Source organism: Ovis aries, chromosome 15 (genome assembly GCF_016772045.2).
Source record: "Ovis aries strain OAR_USU_Benz2616 breed Rambouillet chromosome 15, ARS-UI_Ramb_v3.0, whole genome shotgun sequence".
Classification (NCBI taxonomy): Eukaryota; Metazoa; Chordata; class Mammalia; order Artiodactyla; family Bovidae; genus Ovis; species Ovis aries.
Window position 1 is genome coordinate 75,750,078 of NC_056068.1, and position 18,789 is coordinate 75,768,866.

General features: G+C 50.9%; 1 protein-coding gene across 3 annotated transcripts in view; it reads right to left on the bottom strand.

The window, feature by feature from the left end:
- LRP4 (LDL receptor related protein 4) overlaps positions 1–16,742 on the bottom strand; it is a 54,185-nt gene extending 37,443 nt beyond the window's left edge. For 2 of the 3 annotated variants that reach the window (XM_027979704.2, XM_060400078.1), the window contains exons 1-2: positions 16,510–16,742; positions 963–1,109 (exon numbers count right to left, since the gene is read on the bottom strand). In XM_027979704.2, the coding sequence (XP_027835505.2) occupies positions 963–1,109; positions 16,510–16,561 (199 nt within the window). In that variant the 5' untranslated portion in view covers positions 16,562–16,742. The other variant, XM_060400079.1, reaches the window with a different exon arrangement.
- Positions 16,743–18,789: the final 2,047 nt, after the last annotated feature.

An 18,789-nucleotide genomic window follows, 5' to 3' on the forward strand; every position in this document is an offset into this window, starting at 1 on the left:
ACTCAGAGAGGTCTTTTGAGATAATGCATATGAAAGTGCCCCATGAAAGTGAGCCATTTACCACCGTCGCAATTAGCTAAACTGGTTAGGGGTATTAAGGTCCAGGCTATAGCTTCTGTCTTACGAGACTAATTAGCCTCCCTCAAATGTAGGTGCTGCCGGGGTAGGGGCCACACCCCAGAACCCAGACAAGTAACTGGCTCAGGAGCAATATTGCTACACATCCAAGACGTGTATCCAGGGCACCCTAGCCTGTTGTGTGTGTTATTGCACTAGGGAAAGAGGAGACTTAACAAGAATATAAAGTTTCTTACCAAGTTTATGTTATTTAAAAAGGTGTGATTACACAGAATACCAACGTAAGAAATAGTCTGCATCCACGTATAGCGTGCACATTTAAAAATGTACAAAAATGCATCACAAATACACAGGCACACAAACACAGAGATTTGTTCAAGGCTGTTTTTTGCTATGCTTGTTTAAAGTCTCTGTTTCATTGGCTATGTTGGGTGTGTTCAGTTGCTCAGTTGTGTCCAACTCTTCGCGACCTCATGGACTGTAGCCCGCCAGTCTCCTTTGTTCATGGGGATTCTCCAGGCAAGAATATTGGAGTGGGTTGCCATGCCCTCCTCCAGGGGATCTTCCCAATAACCCAGGGATTGAATCCAGGTCTCCCTCATTGCAGGCGGGCTCTTTACCATCTGAGCCACCAGGGAAGCCCAAGAATACTGAAGCAGGTACCCTATCCCTTCTCTAGGAGAGCTTCCCAACACAAGAATCGAATCAGGGTCTCCTACATTGCAGGCGGATTCTTTATCAGCTGAGCTACTATTTTTGACTATACGTGTGTGGAAATATGGGAAATAGGGGAAGGTTGAAGCCATACACACTGTGAAGAAACCTCCCATCCGTTTATATCCATCACCCTCCCAAGAGCCCAGGGCGGGGGGAAGGGTTCTTACTACACCCGTCCTCATCGCTGTGGTCCCCGCAGTCATTGTCTCCATCACACTGCCACTGGGCAGGGATGCAGGTACATTCTCCGAGGGCGCTCACTGCACACGTGAAGTGGCTCCGACCACAGGCACACTCGGGGCTGCTGGCCAGTCCTGGGCAGAGGGGAAAGGAACCAGTGAGGGCTCAGCTCCCACCCAACCAAAACCCATTCCAGGGAGGGCAAGGTAGAGGAGCCGAGTTTAGGGGCACCATTACCCAGGAGATCAGGGAGACGACTGCAGGGAGACGTGGATGACCGTCATGTGCTGTCCCCCTCCTCTAGGCACAAACAGTCCAGAAGATACTGTCTGACTTTGGGCTCACAGATGGCCCAGGTCTCCCCTCTATGACAGGGTATTCTGCACACCCGCAAAGGCCCAGAGACAAATGACGCCAATTGCAGGGCTCGTGGTCCCTAGGAAAGGCAGCCAGGGACAGGAGGCCGATGCATGAAGGCTTCCAGGTCCTTCCCTCCAAAACCAGGCAGCATTATGGATGCTTTTGCTTCTATTCAGGACCAGGACGCTGAATTAAAATGCTGGTGCCCCTCTGGAGATGACATGTCACACCGGGGAGCAGGAAGCAGCAGACACTGCTGGGAGTCCTACAGTCAGAGCGCACCTCTAAGGGGGGCAACCAGGAGAAGGGGGGACAGGGGACGGGGTGGGGGGACCAGGCTGCCTTGGGGCAGAGCGACTGGGGCCAGCCAGGGCCTTCCTGTCTGTGGGCCTGGCCGCGGCCTGGAGGAAGGATGGCAGGGGCCGCCCCGCCCCCAACCCCTGCCGCACGCAGCTGGGCTTCCCTATTGAACATCCAGCTATCTGCCTGGCCAAGTCCCATGACCGGCCGCTGTGCCCCCTCCCCAGCGTGCCCAGCAGGATGCCCTGGGATGGCGTGTGAATGGCTCGGTGCCCCTGCTCCAGCCTCAGCTGGAACAAAGGGTTCTGCCAGGGTCACTCTCCCCCCCCACCCCAGCATTCATCTAACCCGCTGGGCTGCTGCAGCTGGGAAGGACGGGGGCCACCTCTCCCTTGCTCATCTCCCCCACTTGCTTTCTTCTCCTTGTCCTCCCCTCCGCTGGGTGCTGCCCTCGGGCTGGGCTGGAATGGGGAAGGAGTCAGCTCCCAAATGCCACCCCGCTTCCTTTCCTATTTCCCGGGCCCAGCGTCCCTCTCTTGGCTCATCTCCTTGACATCCATCCTCACTTCACATTATATTCCTCGGGTCAGCTTTAGGGTTCAGGGCCCAGAGTGAAAGGGTGGATTGCTATTCCCACTGAAAGCAAAGGACTCCTGTTCCCTAGACCCCTCCCTCTCCATGTCCACCCCCAGGACAATGATAAGCAGAAAGCAGGGGTCCCTAACCTCAGATGGATGGGGGGTAGGGGTGGGGGACAGCCAGGCTTTGTGATCTGTGAAGCTCTGAAACTACAGGCAAAAGGTATTTCTCTGGAGTGAAGGACCACAGCTCTCACCCCACCTTCAGCGGAGGCCTTGCCCTCGCCTTCCATATGCTAAGGGAATTGGCTGCCCTAGAAAAGAAGCAGGACTTCCTGCGGAAGCCACAGGAATCCATCCGAGAGAAGCTGCATCTCTACTCCAAGGCCAGCACGCCTGTCTCTCCAGGTCTCCCCAAGTGCAGGACGGAGGATTCTTCCCAGGCAAGCACCGAAGCCCCAGTGCCCTCCTCTCTGGCCTGTTCTGGGAGCACTGAGAAGGGAGGGTTTTGTTTTCTTTTTCACTCAGACCCTGGGCACCAGAGCCTGAGAAACTTTTCTAAGTGTGATCAGCTCATCACAGCTATAAGAACCACTTTCGGGGACTCTGGCTGGGATGAAAGAGCAATAACCAAGTATTCCAGAGGACTCCGTGCCATGGGGCTCACCAAGACACTGACCCCCTTCGGGGGTCAGTGATGAAGAAGAAGAATAGACTGCCACAGTGGTTCCCAGTGAAGGATGTTTTTTTCTCCCTGGGGGGCATTTGGCAATGTGTGATGACATTCTGGGTTGTAACTGGTGATGCGGATGGAATTCAGAGGATAAAGGCCACAGATGCTGCTAAATATTCCACAATGTACAGGACTGCTGCTGCTGCTAAGTCGCTTCAGTTGTGCCCAACTCTGCGCGACCCCATAGACGGCAGCCCACCAGGCTACTCCCCCGTCCCTGGGATTCTCCAGGCAAGAACAGTGGAGTGGGTTGCCATTTCCTTCTCCAACGCATGAAAGTGAAAGGTGAAAGTGAAGTCGCTCAGTCATGTCTGACCCTCAGCAACCCCATGGGCTGCACCCTTCCAGGCTCCTCCGTCCATGGGATTTTCCAGGCAAGAGCACTGGAGTGGGGTGCCATTGCCTCCTCCGAATGTACAGGACAGGTGCCCCCAAACAAATAAGTTATCCAGCCTAAAACGTAAATGGAAGGTTGGGAAATACTGCTAACCACACAAAGCAGGGAGCAGGGCCACACCAAGGAGGCGATTAGGGTAAGGGGTGAATGGAGAGGAGAAGGTATGGGAGGGAGGGGGAGAGGAAAAAGCTCTGGACCTGGAGCGCACAGAGCTGGGACCCCTGACCAGTTGTGGTACCTTGTGTTAAGTACCATAGTCCCCTTCAGTTCAGCTCAGTCGTGTCCAACTCTTTGCGACCCCATGAACCGAAGCACGCCAGGCCTCCCTGTCCATCACCATCTCCTGGAGTTCACTCATCCATCGAGTCAGTGATGCCATCCAGCCATCTCATCCTCTGTCGTCCCCTTCTCCTCCTGCCCCCAATCCCTCCCAGCATCAGAGTCTTTTCCAGTGAGTCAACTCTTCGCGTGAGGTGGCCAAAGTACAGGAGCTTCAGCTTTAGCATCATTGCTTCCAAAGAAATCCCAGGGCCGATCTCCTTCAGAATGGACTGGTTGGATCTCCTCACAGTCCAAGGGACTCTCAAGAGTCTTCTCCAACACCACAGTTCAAAAGCATCGATTCTTTGGCGCTCAGCCTTCTTCACAGTCCAACTTTCACATCCATACATGACCGCTGGAAAAACCATAGCCTTGACTAGACGGACCTTCGTTGGCAAAGTAATGTCTCTGCTTTTCTTTTCTTTTTTTTTTTTATTTTTATTTTTTAGCTTTTTATTTTTTAAATTTTAATATCTTTAATTCTTACATGCGTTCCCAAACATGAACCCCCTCCCACCTCCCTCCCCATAACATCTCTGTGGGTCATCCCCATGCACCAGCCCCAAGCATGCTGCATCCTGCGTCAGACATAGACTGGCGATTCAATTCTTACATGATAGTATACATGTTAGAATGTCACTCTCCCAAATCATCCCACCCTCTCCCTCTCCCTCTGAGTCCAAAGGTCCGTTATACACATCTGTGTCTCTTTCCCTGTCTTGCATACAGGGTCGTCATTGCCATCTTCCTAAATTCCATATATATGTGTTAGTATACTGTATTGGTGTTTTTCTTTCTGGCTTACTTCACTCTGTATAATCGGCTTCAGTTTCATCCATCTCATCAGAACTGATTCAAATGAATTCTTTTTTACGGCGGAGTAATACTCCATTGTGTATATGTACCACAGCTTTCTTATCCATTCATCTGCTGAAATAGAACTACCTTATGACCCAGCAATCCCACTGCTGGGCATACACACCAAGGAAACCAGAATGGAAAGAGACACATGTACCCCAATGTTCATCGCAGCACTGTTTATAATAGCCAGGACATGGAAACAACCTAGATGTCTCTGCTTTTCAACATGCTATCTAGGTTGGTCATAACTTTTCTTCCAAGGAGTAAGCGTCTTTTAATTTCATGGCTGCAGTCACCATTTGAAGTGATTTTGGAGCCCCCAGAAATAAAGTCTGAGCCCCCAAAAATAAACACTGTTTCCACTGTTTCCCCATCTAGTTCCCATGGAGTGATGGGACCAGATGCCATGATCTTCGTTTTCTGAATGTTGAGATTTAAGCCAACTTTTTCACTCTCCTCTTTCATCAAGAGCCTTTTTAGTTCCTCTTCACCTTCTGCCATAAGGGTGGTGTCATCTGCATATCTGAGGTTATTGATATTTCTCCTGGGAATCTTGATTCCAGCTTGTGCTTCTTCCAGTCCAGCGTTTCTCATGATGTACTCTGCATATAAGTTAAATAAGCAGGGTGACAATATACAGCCTTGACACACTCCTTGTCCTATTTGGAACCAGTCTGTTTTTCCATGTCCAGTTCTAACTGTTGCCTCCTGACCTGCATACAGGTTTCTCAAGAGGCAGGTCAGGTGGTCTGGTAGTCCCATCTCTTTCAGAATTTTCCACAGTTTATTGTGATCCACACAGTCAAAGGCTTTGGCATAGTCAATAAAGCAGAAATAGATGTTTCTCTGGAACTCTCTTGCTTTTTCCATGATCCAGCGGATGCTGACAATTTGATCTCTGGTTCCTCTGCCTTTTCTAAAACCAGCTTGAACATCTGGAAGTTCACGGTTCAAGTATTGTCCCCTTAGCCTGGTGTATAAAAAAGTCACAGATCTCTTCTCTTGGATGAGAAGAGGAATGTGGGAGAGGCTGATCCGTGCCTGGGCACACCAAGGATGCTCCAGAAGTGCAGGCTGGAGGTGCGGGGACATGACGATTTGGGGGCTAGCATCTTTTCTAAAAGGCCTTGAAGCTAAGAACCTGAGTACCAGGATCAAGGACAACAGCATCTTAGGCCACATGCAAGTCAAAAGAAATCCAGGCTAGTGGTTAAGAATTTGCCTGCCAATGCAGGGGAACAGGTTTGATCCCTGGTCCAGGAGGATTGTCCATGAGGCGGAGCAGCTGGGCCTGTGCGCCAGAACCACTGAGCCCATGTGCCTAGACCCTGTGCCTTGCAAGAGAAGCCAGCGTAGTAAGAGGCCCACGCATCGCAAGGAAGAGTAGCCCCCGCTCACAACTTCACAACTATTAGAGAAAAGCCCCCACACAGCCAAAAGTAATAAATAAGTAAATCTTAAAAAATAAAGGAATTCAGTAGGCAAAGAGCCTTCGGGGGATTTTTTTTTTAGCCTCCCCAACCCCCTTTGGCTGAGTGATAGCAGAAGTCCTGACTTCCCCCTGCAGACTTCGAAACAAAGCATTCCATCCGGTGGGCATCCAGTTGGTTGTTGAAAAGGCACGACTTCCTGCCTGTCAGAGCAACATCTGAACGTCGGCATGTGAAGGTCAGGCAGCCGGCGACAGGCAAACTCTTGGCTTGGGTGTTCATACAGTAAACAGACACATTATCCTCCAAGACTCAGCTCTTTTGGACAACTGCTGCCCCTCTGGGATCCTGGGAGGTGGAATTCTGCCTTTTCACTCGAGTCCTGGCTGTGATCATAAAGGACAGCTTTTAACCCTTTTTAACTAAAAGAATGGTGAGTGAAGAAAGGAAACAAATGACCGCGGGTGGCAAGCCGTGGTCTTCATTTCAAGAAATGCTCAGTTAGAGCGCTCCCCGGTGCTTCTGGCCTTGAACACTATTTCCCAGCCACGTTGCAAGTCTACTTTGGCCGTAAAGGGGATGAGACCTTCAATTTAATGCTGTTCAACAAGGAAAAGATCTCTTCCCAAAGTGTTCCCTATCCCTGATCATCCGGTAATCCAGCTTTTAGGATACATGTTAATGTGCTCATAAGGCCTTCCTAGGAGGTTAACTCAAATCTCAGCCATGTTACCTACCACTTTCTCACTGCTTTCTTTAGAAAAAAAGAGAGACAACCATCTGCTTATACTACCAGATACTGTGGAACATGGGAGAGAACACGGATTCCAGAGTCGGAGAGGCTGGAGTTCAAGCCCTGGTTCTACCACTAACTCTAAAACTTTGAGCGAGTTAGTTCATGCCAGAGTCTCAGTTTCCTCATCCATAAAATGGGAATAACAATAGCTTTACCACAAAGGGTTTTGTAAAGATTAAACGAAATAATCTGGGACTTCCCTGGTGGTCCAGTGGCTCAGACTCTGCAGTCCCAGTGCCAGGAGCCTGGGTTGGTCCCTCGTCAGGAAACTAGATCCCAGTGCCACAACTAAGACCCCGTGCAGACAAATATATAAATAAATGCTTTTTAAAAAATGTTTTAAATTTTAAAAATCCATGTAAACTTCTTAGCACAGGGCCAGCACACGGCAAATGCTTTATAAAAATACAGCCACTACTCACTGAATATTTACCATGTGCTCTCCAAATACTTTTCTTACATACATCACTGAAGGCTCTCAACAGTCCTGGGAGGTGTCTGTTATTATTATCACCATCTTACAGGTGAGGACTCTGAGACCTAGGGAGGAGAAGTCTGTTGACAAGTCATACAGATACTAAGGGCTGGAGCCAGCACTCACACACAGGCAGGTCAATTCCAGACCCTCTGCTCTTAATCCCCTCATGATACTGCCTCCCAATACGTGGTATTGCTATTACGAGAGTTTCCAAATCTCTGAGATCCAAAAAGGGAATTGGTAATACTGGGATTTCCGAATCCTTCTTTCTGCATTTAGCAAATGCACAGTGAGTTTATGGATTTCTAGCAGTGACCTCTCCTTCTGGCTACTCCCAAGGCTAAAGGCCTATTCCCCTTACTCTAAGGTCAAGTAGCGAAGCAAGGAGAGTATGGAACCCTAGTCCTTTGAATGAGCGCCTCACTATTGTGTTGGTCCGGAAGAAGACAGGACTTCACACAGCGAATGATTAAGTTCTGCGGTTTCTCTTAGCAGTATGCAAGCTACTTTTGCACACATACTTGTGTTCTCATCTAATCATTACAGTCGTACCCTTTTAACAGGTAAGGTCATCTGCTTTGGCCAAGGTCACAGGTTAAGCAGGAGAGCCAGGAGGGCAGCCCCATTCTGTTCCTTAGACCAATATTCTTCTGTTACTATGGTCTCGGCAACCGGACTTTCAGTAAAGCTTCTCACTGAGGCACACGCAAGTGGGAGAGGCGTTGCTCCTCACCACTTCACAGAATGCTCAGCTCAGGAAGGACCACACCTTCACTGGAGGCTCAAGGTGTCCAGTGACTATGCACAGCTACAGAGCAGCTTTTTCAAGTTGAACCAGAAATGAGAAGGCTTAAGGGCTGTCCTGTGTGTATCAGGACACGACAGCTCTCACAGCATGGGAATGATTACAGTGGGGAAGGGAGACAGCATCACTCATATAAGTGAAGGACATTTTTCTTTTTCGCAAAAATATTTATTTCTTTGTTTGGCTGTACCAGGTCTCAGCTGCAGCATTTGGGATCTTCAATCTTTGTCGCGCAGGTTCTTTAGCTGCAACATGCAGGATCTAGGTCCCTGCCTTGGGAACACAAGGTCTTAGCCACTGGGCCACCAGGAATGGTTTTCTTACACACTGTTCTTTTCTCCAATGCTGTCTTCTTTTCCATCAACTGGCAGCCATGATGAAGATACAAACCTTATTTAATGAGGATACGTTGTTTGAAATGACCCTAAACTACATCCAGGCCAATCAAGAAACCAATCCTTGGGCAGGTTACTCAGTAAGTATCTCCCACTGAACGGGAGGCCCACGCCGCAAGACAAAACTGACATAGCTGGAAGGGGTAGCAGCCAAAGGCCACGTGGAAATGGATCTGGTCTCACCCAAGAGATACCTGGAGTCAAGAGAGACCCGGGTTTCTATACAGAGGACAGAGCTTGCACACACAAAAAAACCTCTAGAACCAATACCAAACCAGGAAAATGGTTGGCAGCAGGAGGCCAGGACGTGAACCCTTTCCTGAAGCTGCCCCACCTGGATCCATGGAGCCTGACTTAACTGAAAGCGTCTGCCCTGTGCCCAGGGGCCCCTGGAGTCTCCTCTATGGCAGCACTTAGCCCACTGTGGGACCACTGTTCTCCTGCTAGACCAGGAGTCTCTTGGCAGCTGGAATTGTATGATACGGAGCTTTGTATCTGTATTCAGCGTGTAGCTCAATGTTTGCATGTAGTGTGGATCATATAAGTTGGTAAAATTTAAAAAAAAACGACAAATCCCTTGAGAATCCTGTGAGAGCTGAAGTCAGAGGAAAAGAGGAAGCCCAGAACATGAGAAATAAAAGTGGTTATTTCTGACTTACCCTATACTCAAGAAAGCAAGAATCTTCTTTTTAGGGTGGCTACCTACTTGTATCCAGGTAAAGTATAAGTTTACTCCTTTCTCCAACAAGAGTTCCTTTCATTCGCTGTGTTATCAGGCTGAGTTACTGACATCCATAACTTTCCTTATCTCTGTCCCTAGATCCCTAGAGGCCAACCTTACCTGGTTTGAAAATCTATCTGATAAACTCTTCTCCTCGAGGGCCCTCTCAAAAGTGACACCACGAGACACATGACTATCAGTCCCAGCAAGTTCAGTCCTCTCTTGCCAGTTTCAAACACAGAAAAGACGTCTTTAATGGTCAGCTTCCAAAGTTTTGAGGCAGAAGAGCATAGTGTCAAGAACATGGGAACAAAACGAAGCTAGATACTGGCCATTGGACCTGGGCATGCTATTTAATTTCTACCTTAGCTTTTCATCTGGAAAACTGGGATAAGAGCCCCTACCTCCCACGGGTGTTATGAGAATTGAATTAGTTAATTCATAAAAAGCCCTTAGCATATACTAAGCTCTCAATAAATGACAGCGCCTACTTTTACTATTACAGAATCTGACTCACTCAGCCTGTCTTATCCAGCCACCCCTTGATTAAGCCCTAATATTTCAGGGCTTGAGACGTCTAAAAACTCGACTGTCTGCCAAGCTGCAGTGCTGCTCCCACGTGTTAAGTTGGCGGCATAAGCGGCCTCAGGAAAAGAGGGGGAGAGTCCTGTGACCACAGTCCTGCTTTATGGCCCTTCTCTGGGGGAGCTTGAAGTACATGGCATCCTTTATCCTTACCTAATCTGTCATCAACCAATTCCTAGGAGGCAAGCATAGAAAAGAGCATTTAGAACCTAAATTTCAGAGCAATTAGTTTCCAGAGGATTAGTTTCCTTTTTTGTGAAATGGGGGTGGTGGTAGCACCTATTTCATAGGGTTGATAGGAGGTTTAAATGAAATAATGCATACAAAGTACATCATAGCAGCTATTATTTTGTTGTTGTTGCTGTTAATACCACCATCTTCATTTGCGTCTTCTCTCTCAAGCCAGTAATGTGGCTATGTCTCCATACAGGTCCGCAGAGGTCTCCTCACCCCGCCCAGGAGCTCAGTCAACAAGACTCCACAAATCCAGCAGGGCTTGGAGGTGGCTGTGCTCACTGAGAGGCTGCTCAGAATATTGCTCTCCCCTCCCCCTACATCTCAAAACCCAAGGCCCACAGGATAACACATGGCTTCAAAGAGCAACAAACCACATCTCCTGGGAGCTTTTTAAAGCCTCCCTCCATCAAAAAAAAAAAAAAAAAAAGCACTGGATAGGTAATTCTTTACACCCTGGGATTCTCTGAGAAGACTGAAAACAGAGAGAAGTCAATCTGAGATAAAATAGAGGCCAGTCTTGAGCAGGGTCTTCTGGTTTAGCTTACATATAAAAGAGTCTGTTCTCAGAGCCAGTGTGGATTAGAGGGTTAACACCTCAGGCTCTGGGTTCAAATCCTGGGGCAGTTACTCACTAGCTGTGTGACAGCAAATGGCCCAAGCCTTACCTTCCCATCTATAAGACAGGAATCTAACAGAATCTTCCTAGTAAGGATACGGTGAGGAGTAAATGTGATAAAACATGCTAACAGTTATCACAGCGCCAGCAATACAGAAAAGAGACTCACCAGTGTTAACTGCCCCAGAAGCCCATTTATCATTTTTGGACCACATGTCCCAACTTGCTATGCAAAAATGGTCACCAGAGATCACTCCCAGAGGAGCAGAAATTCTCATTTGGGGGAGGTATATTTTAACGCCATTCACTTTTTTTGCTTCTCTGAGTCTGTGGTTGAAATTTCTTGTTTAAACAGCAGGTAAGTGTGGGGTTGGGTCGGGGGTGGGGGGGTGGAGTGGAAAGACAAAGAAACTCTCCTCTCTTATTTGCTTTCTTCCTGTTGTTTAGTTGCTAAGTTGTGTCCGACTCTTTTGCGACCCCAAGGACTGATAGTCTGCCAGGCTCCTCTGTCCGCGGGATTTTCCTGGCAAGCATACTGGAGTGGGTTGCCATTTCCTTCTCCAGGGAATCTTCCCAATCCAGGGACTGAACCCACGTCTCCTGCTTGGCAGGCAGGTTCCTTACCATTCAGCCTCCTGGGAAGCCCTTATTTGCTAGAAGTATGGCTGTTAGAACCCAGCATCTGTATTTGATTTCCAGCAGGCCATAGTCAACCCAACAGAGAAACTATCTCTTGTCCTCATCCAGGCCATGGTGACAGTCAGCTCCCCAGGCTGGGGCCATGGAGGGGACTATTTGGAGCATTTCCCCTACCCCCTGCCCTGCAGGCTGGGCAGGAAGTGGAGCAACTGAGCGAGGAGAGATCACCGGAGCTCCTTCCAACCTCGACGAAGCGCCTTTATTTCACTGCTAATCAGGTGTCTCTCTACCCTGTAGCTGCCCGGCGCTTCACCCAGATGGGAGGTGGTGGGGGACCCTCTCCCCCACCAAAAGGCTCTAGGGCCAGGAGCTTCCCCAGCCCCAGAAAACCTCCAGTGATAAATTATGTAGCTGCACCTTTGTGCTGCCTCTCCGCCAGATGGGAGGTTTGCTCCCAGGCTTTTGTTTCCGGCTTTGCTTGCAACTCCAATCCTCCGATCCTCCCGGCTCTGCACAGAGGTGAGGGGGGAGCTCCGGTGGGCTGTGTCTGGGCTTGCAGCGAGTCCCCGGCGAGGCTTTCTTCAGCTGGGGCTCGGGCAGCGCCCTTCCCCTCCTCACTCTAACCTGACCGAGCAGGGAGCAGGGTGTCAGGGCAGCTGGTGGGCAATCCACTCAGCTGTGAGTGAGGATGGGAATGCCTACGTGCCGTGAAAGAATGAAGTTTGCTTGGAAGGGCGTAAAAGGTGCCCAAGGGCACCAAGGATGTTTGCTTCTTGCTAAATCAAAAATGCAGACCAGAAAATGGAGTCAAAGGACTGCCGGGAAAGCTGGAGAATCAGCTCTTTGGAACGGCTGCTCTTGGTTACGGTCAACTTTCCGCAGCCTCCCACCCCCCCAACCATCACATCAGTGGCACCAACTTAAATGGAAAAAACAAAGAGACCACAGGGGTCAAACTCGATGAGTGGAGAGGCTGGGGGCTGGGTCGTGGGCTTGAGACTCCAATCTATTCTCCCTGCATGCCAACAGGATTCCGGATTGAAGACAGTAGTCCTGAACGAAGGCAGCCCCACAGCGGCCCGGCCCCCAGATTGGGGCAATTACTACCTTATGAGCTCTGGGGCCTGTCCTTTCCCAGGCCAGTGAGAAGGAGAGCCTGGAATTCTAAATGGTTGCAGCTCCAGGAGACCTTAGCCAGAACCCCTCACCCAGGGTCACAGCAACCTTAGGGTGAGAAGGCTGGCTGCAACCCCGACCACGGGGATGCTCTCAGAGGAAAGCCCCGCCTCCCAGGCTCTGACCCAGGAGAACTGAGGCAGAGTGAGCCCGCTAGACTCCACAGACTTCTTTTCTGAAGTGTGGATAGGAGAGAAATATGCTCAAGTTTCCTTAGGTGTTCAAGGAGGGAAAGAAGAGGCATGATCTTAAAAAAAAAAAAAAGAGAGAGCAAAACCCAGCTTAAATGAATGAAGGGCTGAGCCTCCATTTTAGCACATGACACTCTAGTTTAACTACTTGTTTGCCTGATTCCCATAGTCCAAAGGCGAAACTCATTTCTAATCCATTTCTGCAAGCACGCTAGCTAACAACCAACGTTTATCTGTGGGACTCTGTGCTGAATGATTTGAACGTACTATTATCTCATTTAATTTTTACAGGATCCTTGCATGATAGTTTATTACTATTCCAGCCCCTTCCTTACAGATATGAACCCTGAAGTTCAAGGTGATCAAGTGTTTTATACAGGATCACCAAGACGTGGTGAAGCCAAGATTCAAACTGCCTGCACTTCTTGATCATGGAGCTGTGCATGCAGGGATTAGATTAGCACTTGACAAATGTGTGTCCAGGGAATGAATGAACAAATGGATGGGTGCAGAGCCCAGTTCAGGGAATGCTCCTGAGTGTGCTGGGGAAAAACAACCTGACCCTGTCTGCTCGAAGCTGGAAGGAGAGTGGCAAGCACAGGCGTTCACCAGAGCTATTTATAGGGCCAAACCCTGGCTCTGCCAGCCAACCAGTCGGCATGAAATCTTTCCTGGGACACTGAATCCCACCAGGCTGAGAAAGGGAGAAAGGTTTCCAGTACTGAAGATGAGATGGTAATCCAGACACAGTCTGGGGCCAGATGCCCCATGTCCAGGCAACTGTGACAAAACTCGTAGCTAAACTGTGTCAAGGAATGTAGAGACCGTGGCTGGAACAGGCTAACGGACCTAGTCGGTCACGGGCATGGAACGGTCACGAAATTACGAGATGTGTCCAAACACAAAAAAAGACAAGACTACTTCTTAAAGTAGTCTCCAAAATTCTGCCCCTATTTTGGAAGCCCCTAGGATTGACCCTCCCTTCAAAGGAGAAGCAACATAGCCAGCCTCTCCCATTTTCCTTCTTCTTAGGGATCAAGATTAGCAGTCAACCCGTAGAAAGAATGAGAAAGGCTAGTGAAACATCCTGTCCTCTGTAATGTCCTGTGTTCTTCGCTGGCCCAGAAGATGGGCAAGTCCAGTGTGCTCAGTATCAGACAAGGCCTTACTCGGTTCCCTTGCACCTGTCATTCTTAATATCATGTGCCAGTCCCAAAGATGTTATCTGATACTCAGCAGGGTACGGAAGAGGAAATCCAAAATCAGTGACAAGCCAGGCATCTTTCACAAGTCCAGTAAGATCAGGGACAAGGTCAACAGAGCACCGTGACAACACCAGATGGAAAGGAGACCAGTCTCAGCTCCACTCTTTGTCACTTAGCCTCACAAATAACCCTCTATGTACCAAGGCTTACCTGGAAGAGATCTCCAAGACAAACAGGGTTTCCACTCTCCAAATGGTGGTGGATTGTCCGAGGCCTCACCTCAACCCTCAACAGGAAGATTCCCAGGGCTATTACCAGTCATCAAGTTTCCTTCCAAAAATCTTTAGGAGTATTACACAGGTTCAGGCCAATCCCACAGGCTCTAGGAAAAGTCCCAAGTACTAGCAGCATCCAAATAAGTGCCTTGAATTTTAGTGTCTTGAATTCATTCCTAGTGAGGTCAGATCTGTCTAATGGATCGACTATGACACACTGACTTCTCCTTGAGCCCCTGGAACATAGGTATTTTTGGTTGAGTGACTGTTCAGTCTCACTGGTGAACCATGAATCTGTCCCTTTCAAGCCTCCGAGGATGGCTCAGCAGCAGGCTAGGCAAAGTTTAGATCTTGGTGCCACTGAGGGTCCTTGGGCACATACACAGAGAGCCTCCCATGCCTTGAAGTTTCCATTAAATATCTTGACCTTGAAAAGAACCCAAAGAGTGACCAAGAGCCCTCCTATCCTTCTTCTGTGATGCACAGAATATACACAACTTTCTACCCGGGTTCTCAATGCAGATGTAGTGTATGCAGTTTTGACAGCTCTGGAGCAATAAAATCCTCTTGGCCAGTCTCCGCCGGGAACCTTCCAGCTCCCCTCTCCCCAGGGCAGAAGGCGACAATCTCCTCTCTGGCTTTGTCGGTATCCGTTTTAGCGTGCCCCCACCCCCCACCCCCGCCTTCTCTTTTTCCTTCAGTGCCATGCCATTTCCCTTGATCTTTTTCAAAACTTCCTCCAGGGGGCAGGGAGGAAAGCTCCCTCCTCTTGCCTCGCAGCCGAAGGGGAAAAGCCCCCCAAAAGCATAGCTGTCCCTTTAAGGGGCCCATGTGGTGGGAAGAGCAGCTACATTCCTACCCTAGTAGGGCCGCTGTCCCAACACGCCAAAGAGGCTACAAATAACCTTCGAGGAGAGAACCCCGGAGGGGGAGAGGACAGTCCAGAGAGGAACGTGGTGGCCGCGCTGCTACTCCAGGAGAAGAGTTAAGCGCTCGGTGGGCATGGAAAAAGTCACCGAAAACCCACTGGTTGTCTAAATAACAGGCAGAGAACTCTGTTTTGGATTTGGGAGGTAAACCAATCTTTAAAACAAGTGTTCAGGCATCTATCTCCACGCCCTGCCAGGCAAGTTCCGAAATCTGCACTATTTCCACACGCGCTCCCTTTACGTTAAAGAAAGAATCGGCTAGGAGGCCGTGGTCTCCAGTCCCCATCACTCTGAACCCCGTCCAGCGCCTCATCCCGGCGGCGGCGGGGGGAGAATGCGAAGACTCAGATTCCACCACCACCGGCCCCCACCCCCTACACCTCGGTCGAACAGAGGGGGGTGAATAGGGTTGGGGTTCAAAGATCAAAGTTCTTTGATCTTCGGGCACCAACTAGAGGCAGCTGCTAAATCACGGGGTGCACCCACGATCGTAGCCGGCTGCCGAGAAACAGATTCCACCGGAGCCGTCATCGCACACAACAGTTGCGTTCGGGCACCAAACAAGTTATTAATGAGGAGCAGATGAAGCAGCAGTCGCCTTGCCACCCCTCCAGCTCCCCCGAGGGCTACCGCGCGGGCCGGGGGTGGGGTGGGGGGCTGCCTGGTGAGGTTCGGCGACACCCGCCCCCCTGTCCCAGCAAGGACGGATCTGCGGGAGCCTTCCAGCAGTTTCTTCCCTCTGTCCCTCCTCTGCCCCTTTTTCCAACCCTGTTTCCCCCTCCCCCTCCTCCGGGAAGGATCCAGGGCAAGAAACTGATTGGTCACAGCCAGGAGAGGGAACCCAAAACACCGCTAAGTGGGGATGCTGCGAGCGAGCAGTGCCCTAGGACCCCGGCGGGAGCGTGGTCCGGAGTCCGAGCAGCTGCTCCTCGAATCGGGAGGAATCCCCTGAGCTCAAGTATTCAGATTCCACTGGAGCCTCTCTTCGCAATCCTCCTGAGACCTCCCTCCACCCTGGACCCTGGAAGGAAGACTATTTACAATTTGTGCTTTAGCGACCATCCTTCCCCGCCTCCCTTTCTTCGCACACATTCATTCGCACCAAGGACACAGAGACCGTGGGTCACCCCGAAACGGGAAGCGCCCCAGCTCTTCAAAGAGCAGCGAGGGAAGGAGGGGGCGAACGCCTTGGATCTTCCCCCGACCTCTCCCCTCCCACACACACCCTCCACCCAGCCTGGCCCAGACCCGAGCCCGGGGAGCTCCTCGGTCGCCGCTGCCCCATCTCGGGCTGGAGGAGTCGGGGGCTGGGCGGGGTGGAGAGCTCCCGGTCCCCTTCCCCGGCACACGATCTCCGGGCGAACTGCTTGGAGTGAGAGGGCGAGGGGCTCTCAGGCCCCAGCCCGCGCCGATCAGCTCTCGGAAGGTTGAGTCCTGCAGCGGCCGGAGCCCGGGGACAAACTTTCCCGGCTGGCGGGTGCGCGCGAGCGCGGCGGCGCCGCTTACCGTGTGCGCAGAGCAGGGCGCCAAGCAGCAGCGCGCCGCACGGCCGCCTCATGGTGCCGCCGCCGGCGCTCCCTGCCGGCCCGGGGGTCCCGCCGGCTCCCGCGGGACGGCGCGCCGGAGGGTATCGGCGGAGGTTCCCCGCTCAGGGGCCGCGTCCCGGTCCACGGCTGCGGGCGCGCCCCGCCAGTCGCCTCCGGCTTGCTGCTGCCTCCAGTGCGGGCCGAGCCGAAGCCGCCCCGCCAGGGGACCGGGAGGGGGGTGTCCCGGGCCCTGCCGCCCCGCCCCCAGCGCCGCAGCCCCCGCCACCGCCACCGCGCCTGGTCCCGCCCCCCGCGCCGGCCCGGCCCCTTCCCGCCCTCGGCCCCCGCCTCCCGGTCCCCGGACCCCACCCGCCGGCGCCTCCAGCGCTGGCCCAGTTCCTCTGCAAGCCACCCCCACATTCCTAGCCCTCGAGAGAGCCCCCCCACCCACCCCACGCACTGTCCCCGTTACTACTGCTCGGATGTCCTTAACTTAAAAAGAAAAAAAAAGGTGTCATCGTAGCGGCAACTCTCGGATCCCCGCTCACTCTAGTTCTGGGCCAGAGTGGTGCACCCAAGCTGACCCGAGTCGCCTGGACGTGACCCCGGCACCCCTACGGGCCCCGAGTCCAGACTTTATTGATGTCTCAGGATACGCAGCGCTTGCTAATGCATAATCCTCTCGGGCTTCACGGACATCAAACAAGGGCCATCAGGGGGCCTGGAGCGCTGCATCTTCACTAGCGTTCTCACTGTCAAAATTCCTTTTCTGAGATTTTTCTCCGCCCCCCCCCCTCCCCCCCCCCCCCCCCCGCCACCCGGGCCCCCAGTCTAGGCAGCGTTGTTCGAGGGCTAAAGAATTCCACGACCTCCCCTTTTCATGTACTCATTTCCTGAGGTGGTTGTCTGGGTCCTGTCGCCCCAGCTCAGACGTCCAGAATTGGCCCAGACGTAGTTCCTCCTCGCTGTCTTTGTAAATCAGCGTGGTTAGCCTCTTCACCTTCTTTGACTTTCTGATCCTGGCAAGGAAGGAAGGGGGTAAGGAAGTTAAGTCTTTACTTGCAGTGGTATCCTCTCAGAGACCTCAGCCTCCTCCCAGCTCCAGTCTCTAGAGCCTTCTAGCAATATTTAACTTTGGGGTTAGTATAGAAAGTTGTAAATTTCTCTCTTGTCTTCGCTTTGTGGCCTGTGCCTCTCTCCAGCATATATTAATAATATGGATTAATTTTGTTACCACCTTCCATTTTCTAGGTTGCATCTTGTCCTGCTTCTTTTGTCCAAGTCCCTGACTTCCTTCGGTTCAGTTCAGTTGCTCAGTCGTGTCCGAGTCTTTGCGACCCCATAGAATGCAGCACGCAAGGCCTCCCAGTCCATCACCAACTGCCAGAGCTTACTCAAACTCATGTCCATTGGGTCGGTGATGCCATCCAACTCATCCTCTGTCGTCCCCTTCTCCTCCTGCCTTCATTCTTTCCCAGCATCAGGGTCTTTTCCAGTGAATCAGTTCTTTGCATCAGGTGGCCTAAGTATTGGAGCTTCCTTAGGGTCCTGTATACCATTTTTCTATCCAAGCTAGTATGCCAGCAGTTTCTGCCTTTGGATCATTAGCGATTTTCTTAAACCACTTTCCTCTCACTAGTAAATAGAGTCAGGAAGCCCCAAATGCCCCATGTTAGCCGAGGGGAAAGTAATTTGGTACAGAGCAAAGAGATTAGGAGATTGCTCCAATGGATTGGTCACCATTTCATCCTTGCTTGTCTGCAATTTTTCAGAGGCTTTCACTTCCAATTATCATCTTTGACCAAAGCTAACATTAAGTTCGCAATAGCAAGAAAGAAATGCGGTATTCACTACTTCTTAGCCAATATTTCTCTATTCTGTTTTGCCTGAAATTTTTACGCAGAGAAAATGTGGTTGGTTGCACTAACGTCACCATGGTAACTAACACTGAGGCATTATCTGTGTGTAGTTCTTCTTGCTGTCTGATGGCGGCAGTCGAGTCAGATCAGGTTTACTTGATCTTACTGCTGGGAAAACAGTCAACCTTTAAGACCTGTGTCATCTTAGCCTAAAATCCAAGGAGAAAAAAGTGAAAAGTAGAGGCTGATTCTCAATCCCCCTCCCCACAACATTTTTGATGCAGCTTTCATTGGTCTCAGGGTTTCAGTATATGTTGCTTATGAAGGCTTGCTTTTTGACCTATTGAGGAAGACCTCGTGATTCTGGAGGCCATATTTTTTTTTTCCCCCGCATGAAAACT